At 41.5% G+C, this 24998-nt stretch overlaps 1 protein-coding gene across 18 annotated transcripts in view; it reads right to left on the bottom strand.

Annotated features, from left to right (window-relative positions):
- Positions 1–24998, bottom strand: part of LOC139126295 (paired box protein Pax-6-like) — a 115963-nt gene that overhangs the window by 31803 nt on the left and 59162 nt on the right. For 7 of the 18 annotated variants that reach the window (XM_070692790.1, XM_070692917.1, XM_070692980.1 and 4 more), the window contains 4 exons: positions 24262–24424; positions 23149–23218; positions 8624–8970; positions 330–558 (listed from right to left, as the gene is read on the bottom strand). In XM_070692790.1, the coding sequence (XP_070548891.1) occupies positions 330–558; positions 8624–8970; positions 23149–23179 (607 nt within the window). In that variant the 5' untranslated portion in view covers positions 23180–23218; positions 24262–24424. Of the gene's footprint in view, positions 1–329; positions 559–8623; positions 8971–16488; positions 16854–17867; positions 18125–23148; positions 23219–24261; positions 24574–24785; positions 24969–24998 lie in introns of those variants that run through there. The other 11 variants (XM_070693156.1, XM_070693359.1, XM_070692495.1 and 8 more) reach the window with 9 other exon arrangements.

Here is a 24998-nt window from a genome sequence, read left to right as displayed (position 1 = left end):
TGTACACAGGTATTAAAAAGAATGGTAGAAGGTATAATGCATGCATCCACAAAAAGACAAGAACGACAGAGAATATCTGGTTTGATTATTAAACTAATTTTACAATGTCCACAGGGTCGCAAACTTTTTTACGCGCGCACGCGCAAACAAACTTCGAAGCCGACCCTTTCCGAATAGTTTGTGCTCGTCAGCACGCAAACATACATTTATGATTATAACCAATTCCCCGTCTGTTCAAACTTTGTAATTGACGAACGACACTCTCACGTCAAACAGAAACATTCATAGATCCAATCACAACCAAGCTTACATTTGCAATGCCAACTTACCTGTGTCTTTTCTGCAATGTGAACTCTCTGTGGAACTGCTATTGGTTGAAGCGGTACCGTTACTGATGGTGACCGGGTGCTGGATCGGCGGTGGAGGTGCGGCGTACCAGTGCCCCGTTCGTGGCCATGTCTGGCCGTTCAGAAGGCGCAGTTTATCGAAAACCGGCTCCTGCATGCTACCATTCTTCTCTGCCGCTAGATTACGAAGAACCCTATTGATCGATGATACCTTTAACAAAAACAAACGCAGGCAAAGTTAACAATACTGTCATAGTTTAGTCTGTTTTAAAATTTCTACAAATATAAATGAAAAGTTCGTTCTAGATTTCTAAAATTCTTAAAGATTATTTACGACATTAATGTGAAATATAAAACGTTGGCAGAACAAGCATCAGCGATTGTCAAAGTAATAACTCTCCTTTTCACTCTCAGAAAATTAATAACTTTGAAAATGTCGTCTGTCCTTACGTGATCAGCTGTACACACAGTATGAGCTTTCGTCGTATCGGAAACGCATCAGGTTTTTAAACTTCACGATTTCATTGAATGCTTTTTTTGATATTATGCGATCCCTTTTTGACAACAGTTTCAATACATATGACTGGCCAAACAAGAGACCGTAAGTTGACGCGACGTGAAATGCGCTATTTTTTAGCGCGAAAGGTTGTAATGTCAACATCCACTGTTTGTCCAAAAATTCCCGAATTGAAACTTGACTGTGTCCAACTACTAACTGTAACTATCCCATTATAGGTAACTGAGTTGTTCACATCGAGACAAACTCGGTACGGACCAAGTCTTCATCGACGCAAGCGCATATTTTGAGGGTAGACTTGAGGGGGGGGGGGCGTAGAGCGTTTTGCAGGAAATGCTTCCGTATAGGCGACACGTGCATCACATCTTGAGAGAGAAGTTAAAGAGTGTTGACAGATCACCAAACGGCCTCTTAAACAAGCTCAATGGACACTAGTACCCCTTGAAGGCCGGAGAATTGATGAACGCCTATAAGTACGTTTGTATTTCTCTACAGAGATTGATCATTTAGTACAAGTGTAAAATCCACAATCTCTAATTGCTATGTTTACTAAAGGAGCTTCTTTTCAGTACAAATCTGCCGGTCTCAAATTAACTTTAGTGGCGTTTACGTTCCATTGTTTCACTTTCGAATTAATTGCCTCTCCGAAAACATTGACGCAGTCGGACTTACACACAGTCAATACTTTAAGTTTCCCTGGCGTTTTGTTTTAAGGGGGAAAATCGATTTGAAAAACCCCTACGAATAAAGAATGCATTGGTCAATTGAGAATTGAAATGACAATCTGTGAAGAAATCGATCCTGACTTAGCACGAACGAGGTGTTGGTATAGAATTCAGATCATCCACTCGCTTCGGGCAGACGACTCGAAGGGCGTTTTAAACGGCGCTAGTTCGTTATTTTAACATAACCAAGCACTCGTCGTTCTTGATTAACAAAAAATAAGAGATGTCATGACGCTTTTTAATAATTCAGTTGCAAAGATTGTCCAGAATTTTTTCAAAATTCCAAGTTTTACTTCCAAATGTTGCGAGTCGATGTGACTTGTCAGCCATGTTGGATTGCGTAGGAGAACAGATGTGTTGCGGAGGGTTTAGGGCTTAAAAGTAGAGGCAACAATGCCTCGTCCATATCATGATCCCTCTCCACTTTCTAGCGCTTGAGAAAATACGTCTCATCAACAAGATTTTTTTTAAAAAAATGACTCAATATGACGGACTGAGCCTCCCGCTTTCCAGCGAAGTAAAGCCTCAAAATCTTGGCTGTGGGGCATGCATCATGTTTGAAGATACCGGCAATACGGAAAAGCTTTCGAGTAATACGCCCTGATGAAAATGTCAAAATGAGTGCTGCTTATTAAGCTGGACTGGTGATAATTCTTCTCGTAATTGCCCCGTCCAAGTAAAATCCTCACATTAACAGGAAATAGACTATCCAGTCAACACTGTCAACCTGGGACACAGACCAATATAAAACAAAATTGGTCGTCTGCTTCTTGTGCGCCAGCCATTTCTTGCCATAATTTTCAATACCTACAGACAATGACACCGATGATTATTTTTTGTCACCGGTTCATGTGAGTAATGTAACACTCAACATTGTAAACCATATGATTGTCAACATGACCCCTTCAGAGATAACTGCTGAAAACCTCTTCCCAGAACAGAGAACTCTTTGATACTCTGAGATACACATTTGAATTCGAGAATGATCAACTCTCTTAACCTGTCGCTTTCAAGCAAACTGCCTCTTGTCAAATAAGTCCTACAACATCATCTTGTCCATCACGCGCGCGCAAAAAAGCTTAGCCTAACGAAATTGACGCAGACGACAAAAAGTGGAGAATATATTATAGCTAATTGACTTTGTGCCGAGATTAGAACCTGACGACACAGACTCTCCCAAAATACACTGAAATCATTGTATCCCGACAATGAGCCACTTCAAAAGGACCATCAAGTTGTCGTCCTCTCTTGTTCAACAAAAATACTAATATAGCGGACCACGACGGGAAGTAAATTGTTCCTTGACAATGTCCATATTGTGATATTTGGGGATATTATTTTCTGAGCATTCTGATAATTGCTTTGAATGAAATGTAATTGTAGCCGTTAGAGACAGGAATTGACATTCAAAATATTGACTGAATAAATACATTGATCCTCAACACAATGAAAACTAGAAGAGGACGTAAATTTCGTCAAAAGCGAAGTCAAACATTCTAAGGCGCCATGTTTCCCCATCAGGCCATTAATACGAGTATATATTGTATGTTTGCGTTCATGTTTCTATTCCACTTAACGTTTATGGACATTTTCTCGGAGATGTTTGTGAATACAGGAGTACAAAACTCCCTTGCTACTGAGACACCCTTCCTGGCCGTTAATTATCAATCTAAAACTGTAAAATTGTACAAAAATATCCGTTTAAACTGTCTCACCTTGTGATTTTTACACCCTCCACGATCAGGCCCATAGGATAAATACCGTGCAGAAAAAAACAGAAAATGTTTTGGCGCCAAAATATCGCACTGTTGTCTGCTGACGACAGCAGGTTACCACCATTTCTTATATCTGTCAGTATCAATCTTTAAGCCATGATGAGACCGGCCATAAGTCCCAAAATTAAAAAATGTAGCCGGAGCTTTAGTACAATAAAAGTCTCCCTAAATTGTAGATATAGATATCAGGAAAGCGTTTCCGAGAAAATACTACAAAAACACTGCTGTACAATTTTTGTGCAAAATAACAAGACAAGGTCAAACATATGCTTTGATTTAATGAACCCATCGCAAATTGGTCAGTAAAAGATATACCAAATTATTCTTTAAAAACACACAAAAAAACAAATAAATTAAGGGATGAGAGCTTTGTCTGGTAGAAGACCAGTCCCGCGTCAACGGATTAATAGATTAAGGGTTTAGTAATGAAACCGGATTGAGGAGTGACAGCGAAAAATATACCGCCTGAGTCGTTGTACTAGCCCACTTCCGAAGTAATATATCATATTTGAAGTCCTAATGGGAAAAGATGGGTCGACGAAATCCTTGGAAAATTGGAAGGTCGCTTCATGGCTGAAGACAATGAAAACGCAAAGGAGAGATTTAATGAGGACAAAGGGGGAAGGGGCATTGAATTAATAGTCATACAAATTGTTCACGATGATAAAGACTGAGCTAGTCGGTGACCTGAACAATAAACAGCTGGTACAATGAAATGGGAAACCAGATATCTACTTAAACATTTCAGTGATATTTTCGCGCCAATTTTTTGATCACGACAAAGAAATTTTCGCGCCAGTTTTTGACTATCATGGAGAACGTATACAGTGATTAAGTTTTGAAAGTTGACGCACCGGGTTGATCATTTCTCTGGGTGTGTTTTGAGCTGAATTACAGAACATGTCAAGCGGATAGACGTGAGATAGTTGTAGGTAAAGAATGTGATTTCGTTGATTTATCGGTCGCCAGAAAGTAGCTCAATTTCGGAGAATCGGTTGCATGTGGTTGATTTTTTTCTGGTTGCAGGGCTTTCGGGCTTGTCTCATCGACTGATCAGGCAACTCTGCCTGACCCATGCAACATGAAGTCAACCGATAAATAGGCAAAACAAAAGCGTTTTAGCTGTTACGATTTTCTCCGATCGATGTTTCCTAAAATTATCAAATCAAAAAACCCGAAGCCCCGAAACCTACCCGTCGGGTATGCTTGTACTAGCTTGGAATAGTAGAATGTACATGCGAGGCAAAATTTTTACCACAAAAACTGCACGATGTACTGTCTCCTACTTGGTGATCTCTGAGAAGAGGGACCATGAGAGAGATAATTTGTTTTGCTTCCTTATTAAATTTGCACAGAAAACACGTCTTCGCCCAAGAGAACAGACGTGTTTGGCGCCAAAATCTACGCGCACGGAATATTGTCTTTTGAGCTAGTATAAGAGAGAACAACGGCTCCAAAATAACCTATTTGTCTGTTTTGTAATATATCAGTTCTGGGCCAATTTTCGTAAAATTGTCGTCTCTTTATCCAAATTGGCGAGTCATTACTAGCAGACGTTAACTTAGACGAAGAAGAGAGATTCTGCGAACGAGCCAGAAAAAACCCTCACACAACAGAATTATTTTCTTTTAATACTTTTTGTATTTTCTCAAACCAATAAACTAGAGATTTAATGATTCACCCGGTGTGAAAATTTAGGTTAGTAGGGAATTGTTTTGAATCGGCGGGAAAATTCACTGGGGACCACAGATGGACCAGGATGAAGTGGCGAATCGACAGGGGATTCGGTAAACAACAATCAGACATATAGGGCGGCAAATGAGTAGTTGATTCGAACACGCCGAAAAGGAATGAAGCCAAATACCGTCAAAGGACTATCATAATTGCTTTATTAATACAGGACCTCTTGTTTGGGAGTCAACTCCCCAACCCATCCCCCTACGGCTTACCAACAAATTTATTACATGAGCGATGCATATCTGCATCATTGGGCGATCACCATTTACCGCGCAATTTTGAGAACATTTCTTGTCGTCTGCACAGGCCTATATTTGGTTTCGCTTCGAATTTTGGATCATGATAATGTATATCAGTATCACTGACATATGCAACGCAATTTTAAGAGTATTTTTGTCGCCTACAAGGAAAGTTTCGGGTGTCATTTTGAACAAAATGAAACAACGGGTCAGTTGAAGTGATGTTAACTGAAACGATTCCTTGCCCGCGGATGGTGTTCGCTCGAAGTCGTGAAAGTTGGAAAATGGCTATGTCGCTATGGCATCGCAAGATGGGCATATTTGAGCCAATTGGGTGTCTTCTTTTACATGCCTGACCAATTGTACTCTGTTGTCATAGAAACGGTTTGTTCTGCTTTATCAATCGCAGCGAGGTGACGTTTCACGCTTGGTGACCCCGGAGAGGGCTATAAAAATACCAGCTCTCTTTGCACGATTCCGTCTTCTTTGTCAGCCCAAATCGACTCCTCAAACATGTGGTCGTTGATCTCTCTCTCTCTCTCTCTCTCTCTCTCTCTCTCTCTCTCTCTCTCTCTCTCTCTCTCTCTGTTACGCCTCATTCGCTTTGTCAGATCGTCCAATTGAGTCGTCAGCGGCAACGTAAATTCCAAACTATAACTAAATACGTCATCGTATCACAAACTAACATTTCATTCTGATCAGTTTTCCTGGCAACGAACAGATTTATGCAAAAGTGTGTTTGTCTGACAACACTCCAGTGATCTCGATCACAAAACATCGGCCGCAAAATATGCGAATGAACCATGCCTTAAGAGTTCAGTTGACTCGAAACGGCAGTTAATTAAGTTGCCCTGGCCTCAAAATAGCTGAATACGAAAGGAGGGCACACTACAAATATCTTTCCGACTTTTGTTTGTCGGTGACTTTGTGAAAAAAAGAAAACGCTTTTAAAAGTAAATTTAGCCGGGGCACTCCCATCCGAAAAAACCAAGTTCAATCTTGGAAATGTATTGGAACGCCAAAGCGGATTCGTCTTTTCTTAACGTGGCGTGAAGCGGAGTAGTCCTTTTTGTTTTATTTTGTTTTTTTTAAAAGCTAAAATGTGACGGAATTGGGGACCTTCTCGAGCTTCACAAAGTAGCTATCCGACTTGCCTTGAGAACCCGTTACACTGAAGTGTTATCAGTTTGGCACATGACAAGAATCGAGACAAAACCAGATTATTGACTTTTGTGACTATGTGCATTAAAAAACGTAATTTTCTCTTTAAGTCCCCTTCATAATTGGCCCTTCTTCCACACAACAAAGTACGCCATGCATAATTACTTTCGATTGCCAAAAATATCATTCTTCGAAGGAAGTCGGACTTGTCGAACACAATGCGACAAGCAACAAAGTTGTGAATGTCATTATAAAGATCAACGGTGTTTAAAAGTGTTTAAAAGGTTTAGGACACTGTTGCTGTCCGCAGACGTGTGAAGATGCCACCAGAGATAGCTCTCTTTCTTTGATGTTTGAAATTTGAAAGAAACATTGCCCGACTTACACTCTACGCTCCAAGGCGGACCACACATCCCTGCTAAACCGCGTCTTTACAGACACAAAGTTAGCTGCACGCGTTTGTGACCACACATTGGGACGTCGTATCCTTGACTTGTGCTCAGGCAGACGTAAAGATAACAGAAATATATTGATGCGGGCATAGCAGGCCGATTAAAGTGTATAATCACCCATGTGACTAGGCAAGCCTCAAGAAACCGAAGACGTCAAACACAGAAGACCTCAAAAAACAACAGAAAGCAAGAAAGAAAGAACGAAATAAAGAAAGGAAAACTACAAGCAAGCTACAGAAATCCCCTCAAAGAAATGTTCCCAGGTTTTTAGAAAATCCACCTGACATTCATAACGTACAGCCATCTTCCCGTCAGAGTACTATAGCATAGAAGGAAACACATTTTTTCGAATAATGGATTTTCTAAGGATCAATACAGCGACTGAACTACGCGATTATCTTTTGTGTGTAAGGCTTCAAACCCGACTAGGCTTTGTTGAGGAGTGCACGAGCATTTCATTGGAAATTGCAAATTGTTGACCAACAAAACTATCTCAATACTGTCATTTTTCGCCTAAAATCAATTGAATATAATAATATTATTCCTCCCACCCCAGCAGTGCTGGCGAAAACATGACGTCACAGATTGAGTGACAATGGATCACTTTGTTGCTATGTTAGTCATTTTTTTCGAGTGTTTTTGGCATTGTATCTGAAATGAATGCGAATGTCTTCATTAATACATGAGACATGGACATTGGCAGATATTGCTTGATTTGTCGCTACGATGAGAAACCATTTTTCACCTCATGTGACTTTAAAAGTGTTTTTTATCGAACAAGTTCCGGTCTGTTATGCCATGCTTGATTGAAAGAAATTATTCTTGCGTTTGCCGTCTCGTTTTTTTTTCGGTTGATGCGTTTTGCCTTAAGATAGCATAACATGAGTATCTTTTTTTGCGAAATGAGAGGAACAAAAATAGCAAAGCAACGATTTTCCATGTACATTTAGGATTTGGCTGTATGAATTTACAACACTAGACAGTGCACTTGTTGTGGCCGTTCAGAACATGAATGAAAGTATGCCAGCTATGGTGCAGTTGTAAAACTTTTGAATTAAACACAGATATGTAAGAACACTTCTTATAATGAACAGCTGTTTGTTTCTTTTTGGAAGGTATCGGAGTCAACAAGACTCTAAAAGATGCCATATTAAATTTTTGAAACATAGCAAAGATAATCCATACTAACTCTTGGAAATAGTCAGCCAACCACCATTTACCCACACAGCTACTTTTGATAGAGTCTTGCCACCCAGTATAAATACAAACGACATCATTGGTCGTATTCACGCTTCTCTGTTTCCAAATAATCAACTAAAGCGATAATAAATTCAGCGATGCGCAGAAATAAATATAAACTATCAAATGTCATTTGTTCCAAGATGTAGTTGAATATTAATGTTTTGGTTGGTATGCCGTACCGAGTAGATCTTCCTGGTAGCCTGGAAATACCTAGAACGCATTGCCTGTACAAAATTGGAGAAATTCAACACCGCTTTCTTTGGATTAGAACACCAGTCTGAATCTAACTACAGGAACCAAGAATTTCGTCACATTTACAAAAAAGTAACATGCACTCAAGTTTTATACTGGGGCCATGGTAGTCACGTCATGATTGTCTCATGATTGTATTAACGTCGAGAACAAAAATAGAATATACAGGAACTTACACTAGGAATGTTGTCTTGTGTACAGACTCCCTCCTGGAGAAGACGATCCCTAATTTCCCAGGCGAAGATGGAGGGACACTCGCGTTTATACTGTGCAATTTTACTGACGACACTCGGCGTGGCCACACGGGGCTTACTACCTCCGATCGCCCGGGGCCGGATGGACCCCGTCTCATAGTACCTGCCCAAAATTTTACTAACACATCCGTTGGACACTTGGAGAATTCGTGAGATGTCGCAGGGCCGGGCACCGCTGTGAGCTAGTTCCACGATTTTCTGTCTTGTTGAGTCTGGTAACGGCCTACCGTTGACGAATACACCACCCAATTGATTGACACCACTATGTCCTGCCCAAGTCAACAAAACGAAACAGACAGAAAAAAAGAGAAAATATCAGAAATTGTTTCTTTCAAACAAAACATTTCTACAAACTTTCAATTGAATTGTCATTATAGTTTGTTATACTGCGATACATCACATTCTCTTGGAATTATATATTCTTCGCTGGATTTCAAGTGAGTGAGCTTTTATGCGTTTGACAGAAATTGAAAATGGTATCATTTCAAAATGCCAGTGAAAAGATAGATACACCACGACATATCTGAGTCCAATAAATACAAGGACAATCCCGAGCAAAAGTTAGTTTTTGCCAGAGAATCTATCCCAGCCTAGGCGTAAAAATACTTAGTAAAAGACGTTTTAGACGAATTTCAGAGAACCGCTATGGTTCTAAATAATATTTACACTGAAATGGTGGCGGAGTAACGACAGAAATGTGCGATATCGTCGGGAGGTCGACGGGGAGGGGTAAGGAGGGTCGAGGATGAGATCGGAGAAGAAAGACAAGAATGTCTGGTGAATCTACAGTTGTGCTAAAACCGTCACAACATGGCCGATGAACAAAACTGAACTTTCTACAATACCCCTGGCAAAACTTGCAAGGATATCGGACATGGGAATCTGGTTGTCAAAAAAGAAGATTGTCATGGAAACACGAAATTACATGATTATGTTTTCTTTAGCCTGGGAAAGCGTCTGCTGTTTAAGATTTCCTGTACTCACTTTGTTTGAAATGTCTAACTTTTTTTGAGAAACGACTTGTCTGTTTGCAGGCATTAGTAAATATATTTATAAAGTATGCCGAGATTAAGTACATGTTGAACTGTGGTAGTGTTTTCTTTTCAGGGCCATCTCCACAGGGCTCGGAGATTCGATTACCGACTCCGGAACTTTAAACGGCGGCGCTGCCGGTCACCGCTAACCCTGTCGCCCCTATCTTAACCGTACCCAGGTCCAAACACATTATTGGAAACCGCAGGCCTATACTATATTGAGACTAGCAGAAGGGTATTGCAGACCATCCAGTGTGATTCTGCATCATGACTCGGGACAGAAATCTCTTCCTCTAAAATGTACTTTTCAGGTGTCTTTATCGAGTTCATCATTCGTCATGACGAGAGTAAGACATCAGAAGTTGGCACTGATTAATATGTTCAAGATGTTTACAGTGGAAAGGTAAAATTGCTCCCGGCGTCGAATGTAGGACGTTTTAAAACTGAAGATGATGTGACTACGTTCCAAAGTACTCAATGATGGCTGCGGTAGTGATCGCAAACATATCGCCACACAACTTTTCTGTTTCCATATTTTTTTCATCTTTTGAAGATTCCTTCACTTCTGTCACCTGCATGTTTTTGTCAGCTATTTTCTGAATTCAATTTGGTTTCCTTTCCTAGATTGAGACCACAGTCTCTTAGTCACGATAGCTCCGAAGATATAAATAAATGCAATTGAGCTACGATAGACTTGTCTTCTGTCTCTTTTCATGAAAGATTCGTCATCATGAAAGAAAAAGGCAAATTCGAAATCCACACATCTTTCTGGGTCTAACATCGTGATTGAACTATTGCAAAATATTTGTTTTGCTCTTACAGTATTCTGACAGAAGATGGGACGAGCTGATTGTTGGGTTTGTCTGGGCAAAATTCGACTGTCTTAGTTTTGAGACTTTCCCTCGTAATTTTTCTTCTCAAAAACAAGGATATTGGATGAAAATATTTTCGTGGACTTAGAATTTATCACTAACAATAAGGGGTTCTTAAAGACTCTTCATGTCCATCCCATTTCAAAGTAAAGCCCATCGGAAAAGTTTGAAGAACACTGTGGACGATAAGGTGTTTGTTAGAGATTTGTTTTCGATTCTGCCACAGTTCAAGAGAGCAGGCTATTCGCCATTGATTATGTGTAGTTCTCGATACACGCATCCGAGCTTTTGAGGTTCTGAGATGCATTTCATGAAACGACGTAGAGACCTCTATGAACATTGCCTTGGGAAAATACAGTTGAAGTCTGTTCATCGAACAAATGCTAAGGCTGAAGGTATCCGCTGAAATTAATCTACAAACTGGGCGACAGACTCTTACAAATACAATCTTTTTATTGACATTTAATAAAAACGACTTTTCAGCCCTGACGGGATGATATCGATAGCAGCCCCAAGCGTGTTTGAGACTGTGATGGCGACGGAGAAGCCTCGGCACAGCGTGGGAATCACATGTCTGCTCGCTGTGCCGACGGCTCCGAGCTAGGATACCGAGTTTTGCTCTTGTGTTTGTGTTTATGTATACAGAAATGTGTGTGAGATATTTCAGCAAATCTTTGTTTTGCAAAAGGAACCGTTTGTTGCAAGCGGTTGCTCGACACATCATACACTCAGACTGGATCCGCACCGGCAGTGTGCCGGCGCTTTGAGATCGCTAGGAACTCAAGCGTTGAGCTTACCGCCCCCTGCTATCTCGACCCCAAAGCTACGTCGGTGAATGAACGGTGGGGTACCATGATAGCCAGGTAACAAACAATCTCTCTTCGACTCGCGCACCCGTCGCGAACCGTTAAAACGCATCCCGAGGGCCATAAATTTTATTATGCACCAACGCAACATCCCAAGGCAATGTTATCTACAATTCACAATTTCATTCGGGGAAAAATGCAACTTCTTTTTACACTTTAAAACGTCATAACAAATATTCAGGGAACGTTGAAAAATACAACGTGAATATGAATATAACACACGTGTTGGGGACTTAACACTTTACAGCCGACGAGTGAAATGTCACTTAACAAAGTCAGAAATTGAATAACAGGATACACCATGTTATCAAAGGCAGAAAAAAACGACATATGGTTTTACCTGATAAAAACTCGAGTTCAGAACCACGTTCCCCCATTGTCGTTCGGAAAGGCGTCTTGCCCAAAAGACGCATAACTCTAACCCTCGATTGATAGCGCAGCAGCTATTATGCTATGAATACGACTTTTATTAATAGGCTCACATTATCTGATATTAGGCTCTATTGTTGCAATATGAAAATATTTTTTGAAAGGAGATCGGGTTCCCTCCGCCGCGTGCTCCTCGCAATAGTGAGCAGTGATTATTGGCGAAGCCCGTCCCGTCAGCCCCGGCCCCTTCCCTTGTCGTTTTATTATCAGGGTACCGAGGAATACCGGATAAATGGGAATAGTCTTTGCAGGAGATCAGACAACGCGTGGAAATCGGCGACTCCGTTGTTCGACCGTACTGAAGAAAGGATACAAACCACATGAAGTCGACGAAATTTGAACATGTGGCACAGCATAGTATCTTGATGTTTCTTTGAGGAGTAACCATACACCCTTCTCAAGACTTTCCTAGTCAACAATGCCAGAACGACACCAAATGATGTCCCTTTGTGACCAGAAACAGAAATATTCTTCACAATCGTGCGAAAGATACAATAGTACACAGGGACAGTACGTTCCATATGCCAAGCAAGTCAGACGTTTAATCATACAGTATGGCTTGCATGGTTAGATTTCTTTCGTTGAAAATTGACATTTGAAATTTGACACTAACAATGTATTCATCAGACGTCGCCGATGCCGGGGCATATCTCGGCCACAGACAAACTCTAACCATTATTGAATGTCAATTTCAATAAAAGTAAAGCGTGTATCAAACTGTACGATTTTCATTTCATTTTAATTTAGCGAATAGAATTTAAGATTAATCAGGAGACGGGCCATATTCGCTTGGTCAATGCTCATGTATGCTATCAGGTGCTGACGACATAACAAGGCATTCAGCTTGTTTTAAGTTGAGAAGAGTCCGATGAGAGAAATGAACTTTTACTCATGTTTAGGACGATACACACAACTATTGACATATGAATAAGTTCGATTTCATGTGTAGGAGAACTGCCATGGAAACCGATTGGACTGCGCGGGACGCGCTGTGACTCCCGCAGGGAAACTAATAGCACCATATAAGCTGATAATATTAGAATCTACACCTCTGCGATAGAATCAAGCAAAAATCGTGCACGTTTTTTTTTATCCAAGGCAAGCCGGGAATTTGTGTACGACATCCAGTCGCGCCGCAGAGACGAACGAAGCGAGCGATTTAAAACCCATTGGTAGAGTCCTGAAAAACCAATATGGACCAATCAGTGGTCTTGATCATTCCTTGATTAAGCGTCTCACTGTCACAAAATTGGCTACTACAGAAAATTCGCATTTTATTAACTTTACATCGCTGGCACTAACACTGCCTGCAAGGGGGGTAGCCAGGCACTTCAAAGGATACAATACTTAGGAAACTAACGTGTAAAATGACTCCCCACCAGGCGATTAAGCCGGCTATACTCCACAGCCGGTAGTTTATCATTAGGTAACCAAATAGTCACAGAGCTCGATAAAATTGTTTGATATGAAGCCAAGAGGAAATATTAAAGTGTGATCAAGGCAATTTTCAATATGTGAATCGGTATGTGGTTGAACATAAACAGGTACTGAATTCGTGCGTCTCTGTCGCTGTGTCTTGTGACAATTGTCAGAGAGCGGGACAGGTACCCCTGGATGTCTTTGATTGAACCGTTGTTCCTTTGTCGTTAAAGAAAGAAAATGTTAGCAGAATAAGGAATTAACTGTCAATATTTTAGTTGTTCAAGTGTACAGTGAGAGTATACTGGCTGTGAATACAACTTTTAACAACTTCAGAAGGTTTTGATCGCTGTAGGAATACGCATTACAGGAATGGGCGGTTGCCATCCATAGTAAACGTTAAGTGGTTACATAGCCGTTTGCTGAAAATGCTACGATATGGTTTTGTGGGATCGCGAAATCGCTGAAACGTGATCGCGTCCAGGGTGTGAAATAACCGCTGCGATCGAACAGAGAACGATCTCCGCAAAAAAGGCACTAAGACAAAAGTGTTTAAATCACACGCACAAAAGGCCTGTTTATATAACAGCTCCTTAGAACGCGAGTCAAGAACCGTGTGCACTCTGTTATCTAAGCGGTCAATTTCTGCTTGAATCGAAAAACAAACTTTTCAAACCGGTGTGGATTTAAGCCTATCATCCCGAACGGTTTTGTTAGCAGTGAGTATCGATCTGCCAAAGATGACCTCAACGCACAGCGTATGATGGCCGTGATACATGGTTTTCCCTCGCACAACATGGCGAAAGAAACTGGTCTTGCCTCTAAAGTTAAAACTGCGAAAATCAAAGGCTGCCCGAGGAATATTGGTCAATAATTAGCAGTATTCCGAGTTAAGGAAAGAAGAAAAGTTGCATAATTTTTCTTAAAAAGAGACTCAAAATGGACAAACGTGCAATATGATCTACATTTTGTAAACATGTAAGCACTGAACGGCATGATCGCGATTGAATAAATTGTCTTCGTTTATAAGGAAAATGTATTTTACAAAAGTAACGAATTAGTTCCTGGGCTGCTCCTTAACACGAAACAAACATAGTTGGACGTTCAAAATAGCAGATTATGCCATATGCCTGAGAGAGAGAGAGAGAGAGAGAGAGAGAGAGAGAGAGAGAGAGAGAGAGAGAGAGAGAGAGAGAGAGAGAGAGAGAGAGAGTACATATAGTGGTTTATCATTTCAAATCGCATTAAATGCTATACGGCTCAGTAACGGAAAACGTCCATATCATCCATTACTTGTTTATTTACATCTGACAAGTGTGTCTTGTTCGTTTCACGTGATCGGGATCTGTCGATCTAGAATTTTTATCGCGTCTGATACCTTGAGAATCGATTCTTGGAAGTATGTTTAGGCTCGGTACCAGCGTTGACAGTCGTCACATTTCATGACACACTTACTGCAAACTTAGTAGGGCTGATGTCATTTGTAGATATTGCGCTGCTGGACGTGAAATTTGACATAGTCTCCACAATGAAACGATGCATCGAAAGCCGTCAGCCAAACAGGGGAAGGAGGCTTTTCTCAAAATCAGGACACCCGATAAAACTTTTCGTGGCTATATCAGTTCGAAAATTTCCTATTTGTGGTACATTTTCACAACAGCTAAACGTTGTGCCTGAAAAATGTCTCTTCTTTTTTGTGATAGAGAGGTGTTTATCACTGCCAGGCAACTCCAGTGCGGTTTAAATTGAATTGATAAGGGCAAGCCGCAAGTAGCTGCCACTCTACGTGTTTGATAGCGCTACTTAGAGTCGATTGAAGGACGACAACTAGCCATGGCTTTCAATTCAACCTATGAAAGTTGACAATAGTTTAGAGCGGTGTCATTTTTTGAGGAGTGCCGCTTTCAATTTTTCTCTTTCTTTATCTCAAAGAGATCGAAGCTTGAAATAAAGATAAAACAGGCAGGTTATAGGTATGGTATTGTTACTGTGAGAAATATGCGGCTGTAAAGCACCGGGTTAATCGTTGTTCTATAGCGTCCCCTTTCACACAGCGGGCGAAAACATACCGATAAGAAAAATGCCGCTGTTTTGACAGCAATTTTCGTTGTTTAATTTTTCAGGATATTACTACAGGTAATTTTAAACCACCTCCTCCGAAAAGGGGGTTGATATGATAGACGGTGCAATGTTAGAATAATTCTCAGAAGAATAGAAGTGACGGGGAGATAACGAGAAGGAGAAATGACCCATTACCAGTTGAAATCAACATCTCCATTGTTGTACTTTACAGGGTGTTTGTTTCAAAGATCGGGAAGAGCTATTACGTTAATGATCGTTAATTCGCCGGGCAGCCAATTACATCGGATACGGCATCTGTACCCGTAAACAATGTTTCGAAATTAGACAAAGTGTCCATCGAATTAGCTCTTCATTTACACTACGGCTCATTTGGGACCAGGCATTGTATTTTTTTCTCTGACTCCCTCCCCCTCTTTAGGGCGGTGTCTGTCCAAACCTTAGCGAAGTCCCAAGTCCAAAAATGTTAAAAAATAACTTTGTCGTGAATGACTTACAAGCAGAGTTGCTGCCTTGGTACCTTAATGCCATTGAAGAGTAAGTGTGTACGTATGGAGAACGCAGAGGCTTGTCAGTCTGGACTACAGTCCTGCAAACGGACATGTTCAACGGAGGTCGTGAGAAAAAAGGAAGTGTCTTTTTCCTGAAACGGACACGAAACGTACTAAAAGTGTTTTGAAATTGACATAAAATGGACAATTCGCGTGACCTCTGCCGCAAAAGTTGTCATGTCACCTTTCCGTCGTGGTTGTCCTCATTGAAAAATACGTCTCAACCAATCACAGCCTGGTGTTGTGTTTTTTGTTAGAAATGTTATTAAATGCAGACGGACGCCGCGTCATTTTCAGCGATCGAGCGAAGAAGCCGTAATCGGACTGACAAGTCGCTTCCTCAATTACTCACAGACACGCTACGTCGGAAATACGGGGACTGCAGACTCGAAACGTCAGAGAGAGGCATCGTTACAGAGGACAAGGGGAGGGGGAAACTCGCCCCTCCACCGTTTAAACCGAGAAATATTCCAGCGTTTCCCAGAGGACGGAAGTTGTTGGCTCTCATAGTGAGACTCCAAATAGAACATAACTCACCCCTCTGTGCTTTCCTCCTCGACGCTTCTGGGTGTGAGTCAGTCAGGGTACCGCAAACACTTCCCTGTTCGGTAATCATACTTTTTTTCTCGCCAAATAATCGCTGTCGGCGTTGGCGTTCCTCCGTCGCCCCTTTTATCGCGTATGAACGATCCAAAGTAGAGTGGACACAATATTACACTGCCTCATAGTACACTACAGGGTGAACTGGGAGCTAGAGGGGCCCGCCCTTTTCATGCATACTCATGAGACTGCCTATATTTTTACAGGAGACCCATTATAATATGCGCCCTGATAAATCTTCACAAGCCAGAATCAGGCAGCCGAAATAATCCTCTATCATAACGGCCATACCGTTGCAATATATACAAATACAAATACAGATGATTAAGAATAGCTGTCATCCATACGCCTGAAAAATCTCGTTGAATAATTTACATATTGAAACTTGTTTATCATCTGTTTTCCCAAGACGCTCCCTCCAATGTCTGCGTTGCTTGAAAGAGACATCGCCGGCAGACCACGGACAGGCAGCTAGATAGTGTAGCCTGTAATATTGAACCAGTTTCTCCGATGTTTGTATTGACATATTTTGTTTGTCTGTCGTTTGATATCAATGGAATGTTTGTCACTTATTTTGGCAAGCATTGTCACGAGACACTTTAAGCGCTCATTGTCTACGATAAAGAAAGACGCCGACCAACCGAAAAATAGGCAATACAGACGAAAACTTTGGCTACATTATTGGGATATCGAAATGACAGTCACCTGAGCTCGTCCACTTAGCGCCTGTATTCAAATGATAGGAGACGGATTTTTTAATTAAAGTTATACCTACATAGCAAACGTCGATTTGGTTTTGTCACAGGCGTACAAAACCAGCTCCCCCGACATTGTCACAAATGTCACAAAGAAAAAATAAGTCTGAATACTTGTCATTGATTTTCATTTCGACAGATTCACTTTCTTAAACAGGCTCGACAAAGACATTAAGTAAAAAAAACCCCAAAAGACACAATTCACATATTTAGGGGACAGGCAAAAAGTGAACGAGACAGGATTCGGGGAATGTATCTGTGGTCGACCTTTGGGAGCGATCCATTAGCGGGGCAAAGCGATTGGTTATTGTAATATTAACTTTTTGAATCACTATTTAAAGAGATCTTATTCCTGTCAACTAACAAAACTGAATAAACTGTAAAAACAAACAAATTTACATAGCACGACTTTCAACAGGTGGACGAACTAAAGACGAAGATAAATAACAACAAAATAAACATCTAAACAAACTAGTGATTGTTTCCTTTTACGAGTGTTCTAAAACTCAATTGCAAAGGCTACGAGAATTCCTCTGAACGGATATTTGAAATCAGCCGTACCTGTTAGGATGATTTTGCTCCCGAAGAAGGGAAACATCGTCGGTCGCTGGCTCAGACACCCGGACGGCACGAAGTCGAGCATATCGCGTCTGCTTCAACCGATTCAACTATTTTTTATATATAGACTGTCATACTGAGCGTAATAGAATGGCTTCAGTTGGGAGAATCCACGAATGTTATACCGAAGGAACGTTATACTATTATCACAGACATCCGAATAGCAATCTAAACCCATGTATTGCTGTCCATGTCGATATGGCGAGGCCTGTGGTTTTGAACAAAAGCTTACAAACACTGACAAAAGCCTACGTTATAATGAGCCGCGATGGTATTATACCAATCGCTGGAGCGGTGCAGTAGCGGCAATGGCATCGGCTTTCTTTTTTTTTCTCGCTACACAATTACCCCCTTAAAATCATCTGCTCTTGTACTCATACTGGCTTTTTTTACTGTTTCTGTCTGTTTTTATACCAGTGATTCTGAATCTGTCCTCTGGGTCATTTCTAAACCGACTGTATTGCGGAAGATTATTTGATAATTACTTGTGGATTAGCACCGATCACCAGTCTCCCAAATACTGCCTACTTTCATTACCTATCTTCTTACGACTTGCTAACAATGTCCCTTTCCCCCGCTTTCCGTTGAAAATCTCTCGCAGACGGTAAAAGTTTTGGGGCTATGCTCGAAAATCCACCGGTAACACCAACAATCCCTCCTCGCCTCGCTCTTAAACCAGGAAGAAAAAAAGTCACCAATCAGGGCGCCTCCTGGCGGTGGGGGATTTTGGGGGTAAAATGCAACGAAATGAGGACAGAGGAAGTTTTTGCAGCTACCTTCAAATAGGTTTAAGAGTTATGAGACGCGGCGGCGTAAAAATGTATCGGGCTGGCATTTGTACCATGGAGTTATCAGGGGTACACAGATGGAGTCTCCGTGTTTGCCCTGAAGCAAGAAATTTCTCTCTCTCTTTGAATGCTTGTTTACGTCAGAAGTTGGGAGGTTCTCTTTGGATTCTGTCTCCCCTCCTCGACTGATTACTGCCAAGGATTTTGGCTGGCGTGCAATTATGATCAACTCTTCAGTACGAAGAGAGAAAAAACGGCGAGCAATGACACGCAAATCGTTTGCGTGAATGTAATTCGTCGTTTGGATCGGAAATGAAAAAAAGTGCCGAGCGTTGTTATGAAGATGGCAGGGTCTATCAACGAGTGAGCAGGGCGCAATTTACCCATTTTCTGAGTCACAGGCGACTTTGCCAGGCTCTCAACAACGCTGTCTCCTGAAGTAGAAATTAACTCGGCGACTTGGTTGAGTCAGCGTTCAAAAGTCGAGTTAAGTTAAACAAATTCGTTAAAAACTAAACCTGAAGTCACATTTCTAATCTATGACGACAGAATGTCGACATGTAGAACAAGCTCTCTACATGTTCTGCTAGAAATTATAACTGTCATTATGCAAATGATGTAAGTAAACACTTTGGAAATATAACTTTTTTCCTCTAACTATCTTCTTTTTTGCCTTTTTTGCACCAACTGCAAATTAATTGAAGAAAAGGCGAAAGTTTTGGAGAATGTGAGAGCCTAATACTATGTTTTCTCTTGCAAGGCAGTAACGCGGTGGAAATTTAACTCCACGCATCGGAATAAGATAGCGCTTCGGAAGTACCTATGAAGTATAGTATTTCGTGTCCGGATTCTTATGTCTGGGGTCTATAATGAAAATTATCCCAAGCACAACTTGGCAATTCGATCTCGCCAATAAGCGATAACGACCAAGAAGTTCTTTAATAAAAAAAGGACCCTCAATGATTCTACAGAGGAGATGCGCTCTCGCCCGCCTCACTGCCAGCCAGTGTGGTGTTGCCTTTCAAAGCCAAGGAGTAATTACAGCTCTAGGCTTTTCTCCTGTTCCGCATTGAAAAAAAGGACACAAAAAGCGGCCTGCTGACCTAAAATGGTCGTTGATTATGAATTTGCGAGTGAAAAAAATAACTACGTTTTCAATCTGAAAAATGAATATTCTGCTGCTGTCAATCTAACGAATTGACCCCGGGTCATAGAATTTCTTGTTGGCATTTAATTTTGTTAATGTTTACGGGGTTGTCCGTATCATGTGTTACGTCACTGGAATGACTTACAGTCTGATATTGCCCACTTTAGTGGAAGTTCAGTGATGGACTTAATGTTGTAATCAAACACTGTTTGCTTTCAATTGTTCAACGCCACGTCATTAATACAGTTAATAACGCATAACTAATGAAATCTACTCATTTTCAAGAGAAAACAAAACCATGAATTTGGTTTGTTTTGTTCGGCTATTTGGAAGTTATTTCGTGTCACCGTATTCTGGTCACTTCAAGTTAAATTGTGGTTGATTTTTAATAGATTCAGCATTTGGCATTTTTAATCTTGAAAAAACTGAATCGATTTTAATTGAAATCGTAGACGCCATTTCAACACATACACTTCTTCACAAAAATGCTAATCAACCGCAAAAAGTCTGCCTCGATCGCCTATATTACAAAAATTTATCATAAAAAGAGGACATTTCCTTGTCCTATGGTGACAGCGTGGTCTCGTCTTCGTGGCGCAGAGTCAGCTAATCACCACCCCGACCCATTCTGCTGAAAATCGGACCTCGATCACAGAAGACAATGTATTTTTTGAAATGTTTTGAAACGCCGAGTGCGAGACAATTCCGTGTCGGTGAGAGCTGTGTTATTCACACGCTATTATTTCTGAATTCATACATATCAGCTCGTACTTTAGGCCGCCCGGTTTGTCAATTGTCTCGCTCTTGTTCCCAATAGGTTCTTTTGTGCATGTGTATAAACTCGTTTATTTGATCCGTATAGCTTAATATGGTTTCGATATAAATAAAAAAAAATTCTACAACCCCATTCCCCGACGCCGGCTCCCCGACCTATTGAAGACTTTCACGTTGTCAACACTGTTTATAAAATGTTTTCAAACAAAATTGGCACATCCGAACGATTTCATAGGCTAAAACATTTTCAGGAAATTAGGAAAAAAATGATTTTGTTATTAGATGCGCATTGAAAGACACCCCGGACAACTGAATTGCATATTTATGGCGGCATGCTCTTCGATGAGAGAGACTGCCCTCTCAACTTAAAAGGACTCATATTTCCATCAAAATGACGTCATACACCTGAAACCAATTTTAGTCGCTTTTAGGTGATTGAACATGGAACGTTTCTAAGACCACAGATTTCAGAGTGTAACGTAGGAAAAACAGCGCTGGCCTTGGCCAAGTGCAGGGGCGTAGGGCGCACAAATGCGGTTCAAGCAGAGCGACAACAGTCGGACGAAGCCAGAATCAAAGAGACAAATTTCTCACAACGGCCTAGCGTAATAGGCGGTACGCGATTAACGACAGCTATATCATTTTACGTACTGCTTTATGATAGATCAATTTCTTTAACTGCCTCTTAATTTAAGTATTTCAAAGGGCACACATTGATGCATACCGCGACGGGTCGGACGCCATTTTTGATTATGACTTTTGTCAAGGGTTAGAATCGAATAGCCCGGTCGTGACTGTGCCAGGCATTTCACCAAAGCGCTCGATGAGATTGCGACAAAGCGCTTCGAATGCTTGGCAAAATTGGTTGCCTGTGATGCGGCAAAGCGTTGGGCAAAATGATCCAGATGTGTTAAAAACGCACTGTCCTGGAGAGAAAGTAGGGAGGGAATCGGCTACAAGAAAGTGTCCATCGCGGTGAGTTAAGCTCTCCCCATCTACCGCGGCTCCTGTATCGGCATAATTGTGGCGTGACGCTTAACACACGGCAAATACGGTTCGCCAAAGAGGATAAGTGCATTACGATTATTACAAATTGCACTGACTGGAAAACATGTACAAAAACTATCGCAATAAATGACAATAAACATGCGAACAAGGCATATTGGAAACAAGCCGCCTATAACGCTAAAACACACTCTGTTTGAACAACCGTGCAGCCCAAATATCATACAAAATGGTGGCATCGGCGAATGCCTGCTCTTGTTTATTGGATTAATTTTGTCATCGGTAAATTGGTTTCCATCAGTATTTATTTCACAGCGACATCAGCTCTTAATCTCGCATATTTGAAAGGAATCGGCGTTGGTGACTAACTCCTTACAGTGGGTGTCGAAAATTCACAACATTTTGCGAGTCCAAGGTGTCCGTTTTTCTGTTATTAACTGCGCTAATCTGGACGCCATGGTTTTCGTATTTGTGCCTGCCGTAGAACACTAATACTACAAATAAACCAGGATTAGTATCGACCAGGCCAGAAGACCAAATGTCTCACAGCTATCTCACGATATTAAACAGTTTGTGATACTGACTAGATAACCGTCCATTTGTTATATTTCAAGAGGTCAGCATCGTCCCTCCCAAAAATCCCGATGACTATAGCAAGTCCTATGCAAACCGTACCGAACAAGCGTAACATATTTGACCACTAAAATGTCATTTGTGTTTGCGGTAAACTACAACGAACACATCTTGACCCAGAATCGGAAACCAGCGAGTATTTTTTTCAGGCGTAATGCTAGATACGCTCTGAGTACCCACGTCAGGGCAAGAGCATGAACGTCGCGACGGCTTTTCAACGAAACATTCATTGCCGTAATTGCGATATTGGGGTTTTTGATTCAACGGCTGTCGACAGGGCGAGGACAACACTCGTGGGGGATTGAAACTCAAGAAAATTCATCACCCTCGAATTTGGTCTATCGTTTCTATTAGACCCCTGTGTATTGGAAAAAACACACTTTATATCTCACAGAACACGAAACAAAGCTGTTGATAACACTCTTACAACACGAAGATCGACTGAAAACTTTTGTTGAAAGTCAAAATAAGACAAAACATAGCAAGAAACCCGTGGGGTTTAATAAACTCTTACCTAACCTATCTTGGATTGGTATTTTAATATCGGACTTGACATGAAGTTATTTACATCGGTTTAAGTGATGCTATGTTTCCTTATCTTTCCCCCTACTTTGGTATTTCCTACCGACCATCTCCTACTATTTTGGGGAGCGCCGTGTTGGCATTACCGACCAACTCTCGAAGCCACCTTTCAATACACACGTATCTCCCTTCACGAGCAGCACTTAATTTGAAAAATAAAATATTAATTTGAGTCGCTAGTCTATTCTGCCTCGGGGGCCTGTAGGAGGATTTTAATCGGGTAGAGCATTCAGTAGAATATTAAATGGTAAAGCTGGTTAACACAGCACTGGGGTTAGTCAGTGATGGTACTTGCCATTAGGTGAGTCGTGTGAAAAATCCATCATTCCTCCAGCGTGTTTCCTACCTTCAGAGTATACAGCAGTCTGAAAGTTGAAAACAGTACATTTCTTATATCACCGAGATGAAATACTGGTGTAACTTCATTTATTTTTGTAAAGGGGGAAGGGTGAAGAGGCATATCAAACGGAGTGAAAGTATTGCTGGCATAGAATTGTGAAATCGGCGACGATTTGAGATCAAAACAAACGATCTTAGTTGACTGCCTGGGATGAAACACGTGGACAGGGCTCCAGTGGAGTGTACACTCGCTTTACCAAGGAAACAGTAGGTTACACTTTTGTCCAAGGGTGCTTGAATGGTCTCGAAAAAACTCGCGAATTCGCGATAATCGTCAGTTTAACCCAGGACTGTTTCGACTGCATTGCACTGGTACAAGGGAAACTGAAAAAGCATGCAATGGCCGTGTGCTGTTGTAAGGGACGGGGTCACCGAGTGACCCGGGCTTTCAATAGCGGCTAATCCTTGCCGAAAACCCCGTTTCTGCAAGTCCATTCTCTGCACGACCTACGCTAAACATACAATCATCCACGTGCCCTTGTTTTGCACGGAAAAAATGGATGAAAATCTCTCGAAATTGGTCGGGTTTAGTTCGCCTTGGGCGAAGGCTATGACTCACTTTTTTCGCCGCTTACGTGTTCACTGGCATTCTGTTAGCCACTAACCCCAACCAAACCCACGACGTGGTAAACACGGTGTATTCGGTGAAAATACCGAGTCAAGGCTCGAAAATGACACTAAAACAGCATGGATCTCGAATCCCAGACTGTTCATCATTAGTGCGACCAACAATCTTTCTCCTATCCCTAAATTTTGACCACAAAAAATGTCAACATTCGCGGTGAGAGCGAGTACGTCTGTCAATGAGAACGTAGCTTCCGGGCTTAGCGAGAGTTCCAACACATGTCTTAACGGTAGGAAAATCTAGACAGCCCGGTTGCAATGCGCGTTGTTCCCGTTCATTCACCGACGATTTGCCATTTATGCCCAAAGATCAAAAATAAAAAAAAAACAGACAAGGGCACACGAATGAGTAGTCAAATTCATAAATCAAGCCTGGTGTCTTTACCTTTGTGGGGCATGCTATCCAGTTAGTTTTTCCTCGAAATCTCCCTTTTTGAAAGACTGCAGTTGAAACAGATGTGGTCGTTGACTTCCTTAGTGAGTTTCACTTTGTTTTTGGTCGAGGTCACGCTACCACTTGCCTTAATAATCGTCCTCGGTAAACCTGCCTGTAACAAACGGTAAAATGTTCGGTGGGTTAGTTTCTGGAAAGTGAAGCTCCACGCTTGACACTATAGCACCAATTGACTCATACAGTGCAACGTTCCTCCATGATAGTAATGTGTGACCTCTGAGACGGTGACACGAAGTCCCTCCCTCTTTCATGGTGATGACGCCTCCCCCCGGCAGCGAGAGCACCTTCAGTGAGGCGGTGGGCGACGGCCAGTGGTGCGCTGACGTTGTAACAGCAGCCAATCAGAGCCCCGCCCTGGGCTTCGCATTATCGGCGACGCACGGAAAGTTCAGGCAAAAGTGACGATTTTGTAATCAGTGGCTTTAAAAAGAAAACAACCCCAAATATGAGCTAACCTGACTGTCGCCGTATATCCGTACGCTATCTGTTAATAAACAGTTGATCCGTGAACCACAACGCCGATGTGACGAGGCATTGTACTCGTAACCGATTAAAACAGATCTGAAGGAGCAGAAACTCGCTGTATGGGGTAAAGAATACCAGCTATACCGCATCGGACATAACCAGTACTGCGCGATAAAACAACGGCAACTTCCCAAGAAAAAATC

Source organism: Ptychodera flava, chromosome 1 (genome assembly GCF_041260155.1).
Source record: "Ptychodera flava strain L36383 chromosome 1, AS_Pfla_20210202, whole genome shotgun sequence".
Classification (NCBI taxonomy): domain Eukaryota; kingdom Metazoa; phylum Hemichordata; class Enteropneusta; family Ptychoderidae; genus Ptychodera; species Ptychodera flava.
Note: the sequence above shows the minus strand (reverse complement) of the source record. Positions and strands in the feature narration are given on the sequence as shown.